This window comes from Pelodiscus sinensis, chromosome 28, assembly GCF_049634645.1.
Source record: "Pelodiscus sinensis isolate JC-2024 chromosome 28, ASM4963464v1, whole genome shotgun sequence".
NCBI lineage: Eukaryota > Metazoa > Chordata > Testudines > Trionychidae > Pelodiscus > Pelodiscus sinensis.
The window spans coordinates 3340337-3354729 of record NC_134738.1 but is presented as its reverse complement, the minus strand read 5'-3'; the positions used below and the strand labels follow the sequence as shown (position 1 = coordinate 3354729).

Genomic DNA, 14393 nt, shown 5'->3' with positions numbered 1-14393 from the left:
GTGACTGGGCAACAAAATGGAAAATTAAATTTAATGTTGATAAATGTAAAGTAATGCACATTGGAAAAAATAATCCCAACTATATATACAATATGACGGGGACTAATTTAGCTACAACTACTCAGGAAAGAGATCTTGAAGTCATTGTGGATAGTTCGCTGAAAACATCCACTCCGTGTGCAGCAGCAGCCAAGAAAGCAAATGGAATGTTAGGAATCATTAAAAAAGGGATAGAGAATAAGACAGAGAATATCTTATTGCCTCTATATAAACCATGGTATGCCCACATCTTGGATACGGCATACAGATGCGGCTGCTTCATCTCAAAAAAGACATATTGGTATGAAAAGGTTCAGAAAAGGGCAACAAAAATGACTAGGGGTTTGGAGCAGGTCCCACATGAACAGGGATTAAAAAGACTGGGACTTTTCAGCTAGGAAAAGAAGACATTAGGGGGGATATGATAGAGGTCTATAAAATCATGACTGGTGTGGAAAAAATGAATAAGGAAAAGCTATTTACTTGTTCCCAAAACATAAGAACTAGGGGGGGGGGGAGAAGGGGGCCACCAAATGAAATTAATGAGTAGCAGCTTTAAAACAAACAAAAGGAAAGTTTTTTTTTCCGGCAGCGCACAGTTAACCTGTGGAACTCCTTGCCAGAGAATGTTGTGAAGACCAGAACTTTAACAGAGTTCAAAAAAGAGCTAGATAAATTCATGGAGGACAGGTCCATTAATACTTATTTGTCAGGATAGGTAGGAATGGTGCTCCTAGCCTCTATTTGTCAGAGGCTGGAAATGGGAGACAGGGGAGGGATCACATGATGATTCTCTGTTCTGTTCTGTTCCCTCCCTCTGGGGCACTTGGCACTGGCCACTGTGGGCAGACAGGACACTGGGCTGGATGGACCTTTGGTCTGAACCAGTCTGGCCGTGCTTATGGCCTGGCGATTCAAAGGAGCAGCAGTGGCTGGTGCCCTAGGCCCTTTAAATCGCCGTTGGAGCGCTGCATGCTTAGTGTGGCTCTGAAACCTCGGGTCGGGAGTTGGGGGGTGGGGTGGGGAGGAGAGGCTGCGCACTCAGCAGCACGGAGGGCTGGCTGCCCCCAGTCCCACCCCTTCTGCCTAAGGCCCCGCCTCTTTCGGGAGTGTGGAACCTGCCTCCCACCCACTTGTCGGCTCCCCTGCTCAGCGAGCAAAGCTGTACTCCGAGTTCAGGGTGAATCTGAGTTGTGCTACCCCCCTCTCTAGAGGCATGGATGCCTTGCTGAAGTGCATGGGAATATGCCGGGAGAGCAGGCTCCCGGAGATGACATCTGTCGGGCAGGAGTAAAACCTGAAGTTTGCACATTAGGTTCGTTCAGAAAGTAACCTAGAGGTCAGCAAATCCAAGATTCCACCAAGGCGCCTCCCATCTGAACTCACGTTAACATCGCAGACGAGAAACAGAGAAAGGTCCCTATACAGCAGCTAAAAATGGCCGAGTTCGTTCTGTAGAGAGAGCAACCCCCTGGCAAACCACGTAAGAGCAGGCTCCCTGCACATCTCCCCAGCCCGGATGCCGTTGTCCTGGTCTGGAAGGAACCTGACATGGAGAATCAGTTTTCAACGCTCCATCCAGCCTTTGCCCTCTCTGCTGGAACGGCCACCAAAAGGTGCCATTTAGCACCCCATGGGATGACGCTACTGTGATGGGGACCTCTACGGAGACCACCTGCTTGCTTCACACGAACCAGTCTCAGAGGAATAATATTTTTCATTCACTAGCAGTCCAAGGATTTGAACTAACAACCTGCACTGACAGGCTGTAAAAGGCTGGGCCTGTAATGCTCCCTTTTGCCTCACCTCAGTTTACCCCCCTCAGGGCTGCTTAAATAAACTCCACCTGTCTTGGGTCCTCTAAACATTCCCCTGCCGTCTGTGATTTATGTACACACAATTCACACCACCACTCAGTCTTGGGCCTTTTCCCAGGAGAGTCCTCCTCTTCCCCAAGTCACTCGCAAGCTTTCCTGCCTGAACCTTTGGTCCCCTGGTATCTCGACTCAGTTTCCCCTTTTCCCAGAAGTGGATCCCAGCCTTCTGCTCTTGGCAGGAGCCTTCCAAGACTCTGTCCCCAGATTCCTCTCCCCTTTCCTCTTTATAGAGCCCAGGTATCTTCCCGTAAGCTCCAAAGAGCAGCAAATAAATCACTCACAGGTGCACTGGATGATGCTCCCGCTTCAAGGGGCCAGTCACCCAGTGACACAGGCACTACATCCCATTACCAATTTCCTGTGCCATCTGCTAGGCTACTACAAGTCCCATCCATCACTCTCTCAAGTTGCAGTGGGAGAGGTCCAGGTGGGATATTAGGAAAAACTATTTCACTAGGAGGGTGGTGAAGCACTGGGATGGGTTTCCTAGGGAAGTAGTGGAGTCTCCATCCCTAGAGGTGTTTACGTCCTGGCTTGACAAAGCCCTGGCTGGATTGGTTTAGTTGGGATTGGTCCTGCCTAGAGCAGGGGGCTGGACTTGATGGCCTTCTGAGGTCTCTTCCAGCTCTAGGATTCTCTGCTGTGCTCTCACCGTCCCATCTGGCCGTAAGCTCTATAAATCTATGACCCCCAGCTCTGTTTTTATCTACCCATTATTCACATATGGTACAAGAGCTGTATAGGATCATAGGATTGGAAGAGACCTTGGGAGGTCATCAAGTCCCCTCCCCCCCCCCCGCTAAAATCCCAACTCAATCATCCCCGCCAGGGCTTTGTAAAGCTGGGACTTAAAAACCTCCAGGGATGGAGATTCCACCCCCTCCCTAGGGAACCCATTCCAGTGCTTCACCACCCTCCCAGGGAAATAGTTTTTCCTAATGTCCAACCTAGACCTCCCCCACTGCAACTTGAGCCCATTGCTCCTCGTTCTGCCATCTGCCACCACTGAGAACAGCCTCTCCCCATCCTCCATCCACAGTAGACGAAATCCCGCAGTCTGTGTTCAGGGGGAAGCTTGTCCTGCTGACTGGAGGAGCAGCATGGCCCTACTCGCTGGCTATGTCCCCATAGGTATGCATGCAGGCTGAGCAGATTGGTGTCTTGGAGCCATGGGCTGAAACGGGGCAGGTCCACTGCAGAGGGGGACATTTTACTTTCAGTCCTTACTCGGGCCCCTAAACCTCAACAGAAGTTTGGCAAAACAATGAGTAAGGATGCGGCTACGTGGGAGCCGGCTCTCGAGAACTCACTCGTGTTGGACGAGACCGATTTGCCGATGTCTGCCAAGGATCGGTGGATCGGTTTCTTGGTCTGGTGGCGGTGTTTCCTCAGGAGCACGTAGCTTATTTTCTCTCTGAGCTCTGGCTTGAGCAGACCCTCTTCTATTTGCTTTTCGATAACATCATCTGAAAGAAGAACATTGGAAGTGCATGCGTGACTCACCGGGCTGCGGCATGGCAGGTTCTGTGGCAGGAAAAAAAAAATCCCCCTCCTTGCAAACTTGAGAACTGCATCATGTTCCAAAGACTCAAGGTCAGACGGGACCATCATGAGGATCTGACCTGATGGCTGCATATCGCAGGGGGCAGGATCTCACCCACCCACTCCTGTAATAGCCCATAACCTCAGGCTGAGTTACTGAAGTCCCCAAATCATGATTTAAAGACCCCAAGTTACAGAGAATCCATCTTTTACACTAGTTTAAACCTGCAAGTGACACATGCTCCACCCTGCGGAGGAAGGCAAAAATACCTCAGTGCCTCTTCCCCTCTGCCTGGGGAAAAATTCCTTCCTGACCCCAAATGTGACAATCACTTTGACCCTGAGCACATGGGCCAGACCCACCAGCAAACTCCTGGTAAATAATTCTCTGTAGTAACTCAGAGCCTTCTCCATCCAGTGTCTCATCACGAGCCCTGGGAGATATTTGCTGCTAGCAGTTGCAGATCAGCTACATGCCGTTGTAGGCTGTCTTGTCGTACAAATGCTGTAGAGACTACATGGTGGAATTAGATCATCATAGACAAACTCACACTCATTTACTTAGAAAAAGTCCCAGGCTTTCTCAGGGGGTTTGCCTGTTTAATGGAGCATTGAAACAGGGCTTCATTGCTTTTGTTTTCTTACCGGTATCATGCCCAGTCCCTGTTTGCCCTGTGCCTTGTGTCCTCATTAACACCCGCACGATCGCTGTGTAACGCGCTAGCAGGGCGTTGCATGAACTTTTCCTCGGTGCGAAATGATGACACAGGAGGCAAAGCAGGAGAGACCAACGCCGGTTCTGATTAACGGGCCAATTCCCGCAGTCGTTGCACAGGCAAAACTCCCACCAAGGGGGAGAATCAAAGCGAGAAGATCCCGAACAAACGACATGGCAACGGAGCAGGAAGAGAGACGTGCAGCGTGCTCTCTCCAGGATGCTCTTCCTCGCAGTGTCTGGGCTGCGGTGAGGTCAGCAGCAATTCATAGGCGGCATTAACATGCCTTTCCCGTGATACAGAAATCACCGTGTTTGTCACCTCGCACGGAAATTGTGAAATCTGGTTTGACTTTCTCCTTTTGTTATTTCAGTGCAGGGTATGGAGAGACCGACCTCTTCTGATACGCTAAACTAATCCGGCTGTCCTCTCTTTTACACCCATGTAAATCCCACGGATTTCAGTGGAGTTGCTAATGATCTGACATTAGCACAGACTGGACCTTCCCTGGTCAGACACCGTTCTGACTGGTCCTGGATGAAGGATTTTGCTGGACCAGAGGAAGTCATTTCTGGCTCCCTTGCCACCGGTCCCTGCAGCCTTGGCCCAGCCACTGTATCAGAGGTAGCAGTGCGGGGTGGCAGCGGGGTGGGAGGCAGCATGTGCTGGGATCCAACTTAAAAGCTGGCTCCTGTCACACCCCGACTCCTGGGAACTGGCTGCCACCCAGGGCTGCTGCCCCTGTATCACAGGCAGCAGTGTGGGGAGGTAGCCAGCTCTCCAGGAGCAGGACTGGCAGGCAGGAGCTGGTATATGCCCGCAGCTGGCTTAGAAGCCGGCTCCCAGCGTGCAGCAGCTCCCTGGGAGCTGGCTGCCGCCCTGTGCTGCAGGTGCATGTAACCATGGAACTTCTGAAATGTTCAGCCGTTACCCCGTTACCCAATGGCCCGCATGTTAACATCCCTAGTTGCTCCATTGAAAGGCTGACTCCAGTGCTGTCTTTCCAGGGGTAGTAATACTCAGCAAAGGGACAACCAAAAGGAAGCCGTAGAGTTCTAAGGGCACTGGGCTTTCTCGCTTGAACTTGCGGAGCAAATCGGCTGAGTTTGTGACTCACTTTCCGGGAACAGAATCACAGAAATGGCTGCGAAGCTGAGGTGATGCATGGGGGGCACGTGCCCCAAACACCATGGGCAGGCGGGTCAAAGGATGGCCAGTGGCTGGTGGGAAGACTAGAGATGGGGGGAGTCTGGCACCCCTCCCCTACCCACTGGCAGCTGCAAGGCAAGTGGAACAACGGCTCCAGCTCGCTGCGCTGCTTCAGAGAGAGAGGCCCTGCATTCACCCCCAGGAAGTGGAGCCACACGGCAGGGGAGCAAAGCAAACAGAGGCCATGTTGCTCTGCTTGCCCTGCAATGCTGGGGAGGGGCAGCAGACACCTGCTCCTGGCGCTGGCCTCTGGACCTGTTAGTCCCCCCAGGCCACATCGCTCAGGGGCAGGGAGCGGCGGAGGGGGTTGCCCTTGAGGTGGGGGAGGGGACTGTGTGGCTCCCCCACCCCCTTCATCAGTCACCTCTGTTGAGAAGTCACCAGGTCCAGGGACTCGTGCCGAGGCAGGACCAAGTAAACCTGGAGCACCCCCGACAGGTGCTCGTTCCACCTGTTTTCCAAAACTCCCATTAAGGGGATTCCAGAGCTTCCCCTAGAAGCCTATTCCAGAGCTTAACTTCCCTGAGAGTTAGGAAGTTTCCCCTAATGTCTAACCTGGCTGCAGAATAAGCCCATTACTTAATATCCCCCCTTCAGTGGATTTGGGGAGCAAAGAATCACAGTTCTTTTTATAGCTGCCATTCATATATTTGAAGACTTGTCAAATTCCTCTTCAGACTACACAGGCCCAATTTTTTAACCTTTCCTCACAGGTCAGGCTTTTAGAGATGTGTGGAGTATTTGCATCTAATTACATTTCCATGTAACAATATATAATCAAAGGAGAAAAATAAATAATCTAAGTACATGAATGCATGTAGGTTAGAAATCAATATTAGCTTCATTTCTCAGCTGTTCCACACATCCTGCTGCACAGCCCTTGCATTCTCTCATTATATTATGTAATGCACCATGAAATTAACATTCATTAATAAAAATGGAAAGCAAAACCCAGCATTAGACACTGTTAGTTTCAATGTAATTGTGCATTTGCTTTTTTCAGCTTTTTTTGCCTGACGGGTCTCAGAAGGCTTTACACACGTTAATGAGAATCCTTACTAGCGTCTGCAGGTCACAGATTAGAATCCAGGAGTCCTATCTCCAACTATTAGTCACAGGATCCTCAACACAAGTGTTTTTAAAAAAAAAAAGAGTAGTCCTATGGCACCTTAGTATCATGAGATTAGTGGGTAAAACTCACTTCATCGGATAAGTTGGAATGGAAATAACAGAAACCAATACACACACACACACACACACACACACAGCGCAACAACAGTTCCTGCTGATTGTAGGATCAGTGTTAATGAGGCTAATTAAGTGGTCTGGATGCGTCCCAATCGTAGGTTTTGATGGGAAAATGCAGATGTTAAAGGCAGGGGAAATTGGCTTTGTAATATGCCAAACAATTAATGACTGTATTCAAGCCCAGGGTAACAGTGTCAAATCTGTAGATGAATTCCAGTTCAGCAGTCTCTCTCTATAATTGGGTGATGAAATTCCTTTGTAGAAGAATGGCTACTCTTAAGCCGGTGACCGAGTGATCATGCAGGTTAAAATGTTCCCCTGCAGGTTTCTGCATGTTACCATTTCTGATGTCTGATTTGTATCCATTTATCCTTTGTTCGGTTTGGCCAATACACATACAAGTGTTTTTTGTTAGGCTGCAAGCCTAATATCTAATGGCATATCTGCACAACAGGGCTAAACTCAAAATAAATGATGCAACTTGAACTACGCTAATTACGTAGCTTAAGTCGAAATAGCTTATTTTGACTTTTGGCACTGTCCACACAGCAGTTATTTCAAGATAGAGCACTCTTCTCCAGATTTCCCTTACTCCTCGTACAATGAGGGTTATAGGAGTCGGAGTAAGCAGTCCTCCTGCTCAACATTATTTCGACATTATGTTAAAATAACCGCTTGTGTGTAAACGTGGACTACACATGCGTTATTCCGAAATAACGCTGTTGCGTAGACATAGCCTAACAGAGAGACAAGGAGCCCATCTAATATTTTGGGACTGACACTGCTACAATTACACTGCATAAGACCCACCAAATATGAGAAACTAACTTGCCAACCACCATCGCTACCCTTCATTGTCTAACGCAATACGCTTGAACAACACACAGCAACACTCTTGACCATCTCTAATCCAGCAACTCTGAGAACAGGGTGTGCCAGGTTAAATATTTTCGCGGGGCCAGGGTGGGCGTTGCAGGATCTGGCCGTGAAGGGGATGGGGCGCTTGCCTGATGTCCCGCACCAAGGGCACTTGTTGTTTTGTGCCCCGCAGTGCTCCCAGGCACTGCCTTGCTGCTAAGGAAGTGGTGGGGAAAGGCCACTGGGGAAGCGCGCTGCTGCCCTGTTACTACCCCAGCTGGAAGAAGGGGAACGGTAGAACACAGAGCCGCTTCCTCCTCCATCCCATGGGTGTTCTTGGAGTACGGAGGTTCAAGTGCATTGGAGTGGAGTGACAGATAAAGAACCTCACTGCACCTGGCTGCAAAGGTGCAACAGTGTACACAAGAGGCAAGGAAAAGTGGGTGTCAAATGCAAGCGTATCAGAAACCCTTGCAGGAGATATATTGTACTTTAGGTATGTAGCCCCCCAGCTGCTCAAAGGACCCAATTCCGTTTGATTTAACTGGGAATCAGGAAAGCTCTGTGCCTTTGAGGGTCTGGCCTTCTGCACTTCACAGCCTGTGATGTATTTCTCCTCGCCACACTGCTGTCAGCGCTGTGATCCCTACTTTTACAGATGAGAAACTAACGCTCAGATTTTTAACAGTACTCAGGCACGGCTGTGCTGAGTGTGGCACAGCTTCACTGATTTAGGAGCCTAACTCATTTTCCAAAAGGGATTTAGGAGCCTAAACCATCAAGATTTTGGCTCCTAAACGCCTACTCCCCTTGGAAAATAAGGCAATTCAGATTCAGGCTCTTAAATCTGCTGGGCACTGCAATGTTGAGAGCTGTGAGGCCTCCGTATCTTTACAAATCTGGGCCTAGTAAAGTGCCCAGGAAGTTTGCGACAGACCAGGGAACTGAACTCTGATCTCCCCAGGCCTACACTGGCAGCATCACAGCCTCTGGCACCGAAAAAATGTGATGCCCACCTCATCTTATTATTTGCATTTACCCTATTTTATCGTTTACACATGTCGGCGAGCAGAGAAGTGGAGAATCAGGTTCTATCTAGCCAGTTCCATGGTGCATGCAACACTCTCTCTAGTTCTAGGTGACGCTTCAGAGCCACAGTGAAATCATTTCAAGATTAGGCCCCCCGGCCGCTGCTGTTTGTATCGAGAGGTCAGTACCTATGATCTGCGGTAAGGAGTAGCCGTCTAGGTCTAGGAGCACCGTCCCTGTCTGTAGACACGTGCGCAATTCAAACAGGCTGTGCAAAGATAACGTCGACACGTGAGGTTTGCTCCATCTCTCCCCTCCTTCTTCCACCTTTTCTTCAAACTTTATCCACCTGAAACGAGAAAAGCCACGGTTGGGATCAGGACAGGTCCGACTGCCTGCTTGGCCAATGGCACCTCTGTCATAGAACCACAGAAGCCTAGGGCTGGAAGAGACCTCAGGAGGTCATCAAGTCCAGCCCCCTGCCCAAGGCAGGAACAATCCCAACTAAATCATCCCAGCCAGGGCTCTGTCAAGCCTAGACTTAAACACCTCTAGGGATGGAGATTCCACCCCTCCCTAGGGAACCCATCCCAGCGCTTCACCACTCTCCTAGGGAAATAGTTTTTCCTAATATCCAACCTAGACCTCTCCTACTGTAACTTGGGACCATCGCTCCTTGTTCTGCCACCTGCCCCCACTGAGAACAGCCTCTCGCCATCCTCTTTGGAACCCCCATGCAGGAAGCTGCTATCCAATCCACCCTCACTCTTCTCTTCTGCATACTAAATAAGCCCAAACCCCTCAGCCTCTCCTTGGAGGTCATGTGCTCCAACCCCCTAATCATTTTGGTTGCCCTCCAGTGGATCTTCTCCAATGTGTCCACATCCTTTCTATGGGGCGTGTGTGTGTGTGTCCCCAGAACTGGACACAATACTCCAGATGTGGCCTTACCAGAGCTGAATAAAGGGGAATAATGACATCTCTGGATCTGCTGGCAATGCTCCTTCTAATGCACCCTAATATGCCATTTGCCTTCTTGGCTACAAGGGCACACTGGTGACTCATACCCAGCTTCTCATCCACTGTAATCTCCAGGTCCTTTTCTGCAGAACTCCTACTTAGCCAGTTGGTCCCCAGCCTGTAACCATACTTGGGATTCTTCCATCTCAAGTGCAGGACTCTGCACTTGTCCTTGTTGAACCTCATCAGATTTCTTTTGGCCCAATCCTCTAATCTGTCTAGGTCACTCTGGACCCGATCCCTGCCCTCCAGCGTATCTACCTCTCTCCCTAGATGAGTGTCATCTGCAAACTTGCCGAGAGTGCAATGCATCCCCTCATCCAGGTCATTAATAAAGATGTTGAACAAAACCGGTTCTAGAACCGATCCTTGGGGCACAAACGGAGCATCGTTCAGAGTACAAACATGAACAGAACAGATCGATCATGGGGCAGCAACAGGCTGTGTGCACCCGACAGGCATTCATGATCTATAATCTGGAGTAGCAGTCAAAGCCTTGCTTATAGCTGAGGTGATTTGGGAGAGATGCAGCGGAGGACAAAGAGGCATGATTCAGGACTGGGGTAGCTAGAAGAGTCCTAGGTCAGGGTGGTGGTGCATTGCCAAAGCTGCACAGCTCGAGGAAACTTACAAGACCGTTACCAGCTGCATTAGCACTGTGTTATATGGGGCCCTTCTTTCCATCCTCAAACCACCCCTGTGCATTACAGATGAGGAAGTGGTGGCAGAGAAGTGACATCATTTGTCTAAGGTCACTGTCCGAAAGAGGAACAGAACCTGCTGGGTTTGCTAAATTCTACTGCTGGGATCCGGACCTCCTCCCGTCCCCTTTCTCAATAGACTACTTATGGTGCTATGAAAAAAATAGATAGTCAACTCTTCAAGGCAGGGAAACCATTTTATCAGTGAAGTTCCATGCACATCTATGGAAGAATGATGTGTGTAGGTATACAACCAATCCATGTTAAAAGGCCCGGTATCACCACATGCCTGAAGCAAGGCATCTGATGCAACAAACTCTTTGCCCATCCTTGAACAATTAAAATTTAGTCCTCAGTTGGTCACCTGAGCCCTTAAACATCAAGGCAAAACAACCATTTTATTGTACCCCTTCAACTGACAGAGTCTTGGGATTCTGGGTTATGCATGGTTCACTTAGCACACAGTCAACCTGTGGAACTCCTTGCCAGAGGATGTTGCGAAGACTAGGACTTTAACAGGGTTCAAAAAAGAGCTAGATAGATTCATGGAGGCTAGGTCTATCAGGGTATGTCTACACTAACCCGCTAGTTCGAACTAGCGGGGTAATGTAGGCATACCGCACTTGCAAATGAAGCCCGGGATTTGAATTTCCCGGGCTTCATTTGCATAAGCGGGGAGCTGCTATTTTTAAATCCCCGCTGCTTCGAACCTCGTGTAGCGCGGCTACACGGGGCTCGAACTAGGTAGTTCGGACTAGGATTCCTATTCCGAACTACTGGTACACCGCTGTTCCACGAGGTGTACCGGTAGTTCGGAATAGGAACCTAGTCCGAACTACCTAGTTCGAGCCCCGTGTAGCCGCGCTACACGGGATTCGAAGCAGCGGGGATTTAAAAATGGCAGCTCCCCGCTTATGCAAATGAAGCCCGGGAAATTCAAATCCCGGGCTTCATTTGCAAGTGCGGTATGCCTACATTACCCTCCTAGTTCGAACTAGCGGGGTAGTGTAGACATACCCTCAGAGTGGAAAGGAGTAACTCTTACCCTTTCTCGCCCAGTTTCATCCAGCACTGCTCTTCCAAAGAAGCAAGCAAGCCTTCTTATCTTGCCTCCTGGGTCCTGACTGGCTAATCTCTCCTCCTGCTGCCATTCTAGCCCCTGGAGGACCAAGTCTTGTTGGTTCTGCTGGTACCAGAATTTGAGAGGTGGTGTTCCGCAGGCTAACTCATTCCCCCCCTTTCCCAGACAATACTTTTCCCTAGGGCGGAGTGTGTCAGGGCAGTTGATGCTTCAACCGGGGGCACAGACAACCTAGTTCGCGTCTCTTGGAAGGCCACTGGGAAATTCATTTAATCAGCTTCACAGTGATCAGCATTCCCCAGACCGTAACCTGTGCTGTTCATTACAGTGCTGGCTTGTTCGCATGGTGGCTACATTGTTTGCGTGAAGGATTTCAGCATTAGGAAACTGCGAGAGACCCAGCACGCTGACTGAGCAAAGTTTCATGCTCAGAGAGGTAGTGTTTAGAACACACCTTGGCCATTCAAAAAGATTACAGAGCTGCAGAGACGTTTGTTAATGAACTCTATTGCCGCTGTTATGCCACTGTGCGGTGACTAAACTGGGATGGGGAATGAATGTGACGTATCATCGCGAGTCAGTGGCAGAAACGAGCTTAGGAGATCTCACGCCTAGTCATCTGCTCCAACCACGAGACCCACAATCCCTTCTGTGATCCGGGAACAGATCACAGGAGTCTGGACTTCTAGCCTCCCCCTCCAACGATGAGATCATGCTCTTCCACCAGCCCTAAGAGCTGCAGTCTGACTTCCTGCTCCAATCACTAGACAACGCTCCCCCTTAAAAAAACAACCCCAACCTGTTCTGCTTGTAATGTTTTGCCTCAGTTTCTTTACATTCATCACAAAGAGTCACACACACAAATGAATGAGAGCAGATTTCTGCCGGCTCCCTGAGAAGAGGACTCGTGCTCCAATTAAGCACAAGTAATTCTCGGCAACATGCCTGTATTTATTTTGGAAATAAAGCCGCTGTTCCTTTAAAGGAGGGTTGCCGATGCCCAGCTCCATGAATTCTCATGGATTAGTCAGTCTAGGGCTTAACTTGGCAGCTTTTAACTGGTACAACTTGGATTTTGGCTCATGTCACAGCAGCGGGGACAGAGGGAAAGAACAGAGGACAACGGGGCTTTAAAAAAAAAAAAGAGCTGCAGAGTACATGCTAATTCTGCCTGGAAATGCTGGAAACAACTCTGGATTATCCGGGCTGTGATTCCAGGGGCATACCTGGTAGTTCCTTCTCCCCACTAGCTCTGCTAGGCTGGCACGAGAGATCTAAACTACAGTGGGCAGGCACATGGACACACTGCAAGGTGTTTTCCCCATTGGGGGGACTCGTTTAGATCATCTCTCACTTCAGAGCTCTGCTGCTCAGTTAGAATTCGGGATCCCATTGTCTTGAACCAAGGGGAAGCTCCTTCCCATGCAGGAGTCCTCCTGCCTGAGCAGAAGAAAGCAGAATTCACCCACTCAGCAGTGAAGAAAGGAAATACGAGTCATAGAATTATAGAGCTGGAAGAGACCTCAGCAGGTTATCAGGTCCAGCCCTCTGCCCAAGGCAGGACCAATCCCAACTCAATCAACCCAGCCAGGGCTTTGTCAAGCTGGGACTTAAACATCTCTAGGGATGGAGATTCCACCCTCTGCCTAGAGAACCCATTCCAGTGCTTCACCACCCTCCTAGTGAAATAGTTTTTCCTAATGTCCAACCTAGACCTCTCCCACTGTAACTTGAGACCATTGCTCCTTGTTCTCCCATCCATCACTACTGAGAACAGCCTCTCTCCATCCTCTTTGGAACCCCCCTTCAGGAAGTTGAAAGCTGCTCTCAAATCCCCCCTCACTCTCCTCTTCTGCAGACTAAACAAACCCAGATCCTTCAGTCTCTCCTCATAGGTCGTGCGCTCCAGCCCCCTAATTATTTTGATCGCACTCTGCTGGACCCCCTCCAATGCGTCCACATCCTTTCTATAGTGGGGGGCCCAGAATTGGACACAATACTCCAGATGTGGCCTCACCAAAGCTGAATCACTTCTCTAGATCTGCTGGCAATGCTGGTGCTATAAATCCAGTTCAGGAGAAGGCAACAGGGAACCCTTACTTCACCCAGCTAGTGGATTTTGCAGGAAGCGCATGGTGGCAAGTGCGCTGTCTGATTGACGTGTGATGGATTGTGAAGGCTGACTGACAAACCAAAGGCTATTAATGGAGCCGAGGAAGATGACAGTGTGATGTAGTCGTTAGAGCACCCATAGTTCCTAGTCCCGGCGCTCATGTGGATTTGATGTGTGATCTGGGCAAGCCACGAATGGCCTCTGGATGCCTCAGTTTTGTGTGCCGAATCTGAGACCAACCAGGGCCTGTTTTCGGAAGTGGTGGGCACCTAAGACAGTGAGTGGCAGGAGCACAGCACCTCTGGTAATCAGGTTTAATTGTGCCGAGCAAGCTGCCACCAGCCTTAAAAAATAAAATAAAATGGCCCTTCAGCTTGCTGGTGCCTCAGTGTCTCCTCCACGACAACCATAAAAGCGAGAGCCCCGTGAGGATACAGAATCGGTATCCGTCTCTGCCACAGTGAGCCGTGGAGGCAGATACCTGCGGACACGCAGAAACGGACACAGTTCCGCAGCTGGGGACCACGTCAGATGGGCTAAGGGATTGTGCCAGCGCAGGGGAATCCATTCCCTGTTTCTGGCTTTCTCCATGCTGACGCTTCCTCAGTATAGCCCTGCCGACACCCCGCAAGCCTCGTCTGCAGCAGGGGTCCCTCTCATTTTTCCCACCCCCGAGCCGAATGAATTTTATGTGCACCAGTAGGAGGGAACGTGCAACACATCTTCCTATTGGTGTAGAAAACAAATCCATGGGGCAGGAGTGAGGCCAAGGGGTTCTGAGTGCAGGAGGGGGCTCAGGCTTGGGGAGACGGAGGGGTGCAGGAGTGTGAGAGCTCTGGCTGGGGATGCAGGCTATGGGGTGGGGCAGAGGGTAGGGTGCAGGAGCATGACGGAGTCTTGCAGCCGGGCTACAGAGCTGGGGCGATCCGGGGCTGGGTCCGGGGAGGGGGGAGGGGTCTG

At 50.1% G+C, this 14393-nt stretch overlaps 1 protein-coding gene across 1 annotated transcript in view; it reads right to left on the bottom strand.

Annotated features, from left to right (window-relative positions):
* The window catches only part of SLC4A5 (solute carrier family 4 member 5), a 128699-nt gene that overhangs the window by 79573 nt on the left and 34733 nt on the right, over positions 1-14393 (bottom strand). Inside the window, exons 4-5 of the mRNA XM_075911067.1 lie at positions 8707-8867; positions 3227-3382 (exon numbers count right to left, since the gene is read on the bottom strand). Of these exons, the coding sequence (XP_075767182.1) occupies positions 3227-3382; positions 8707-8867 (317 nt within the window). The remainder of the gene's footprint in view (positions 1-3226; positions 3383-8706; positions 8868-14393) is intronic.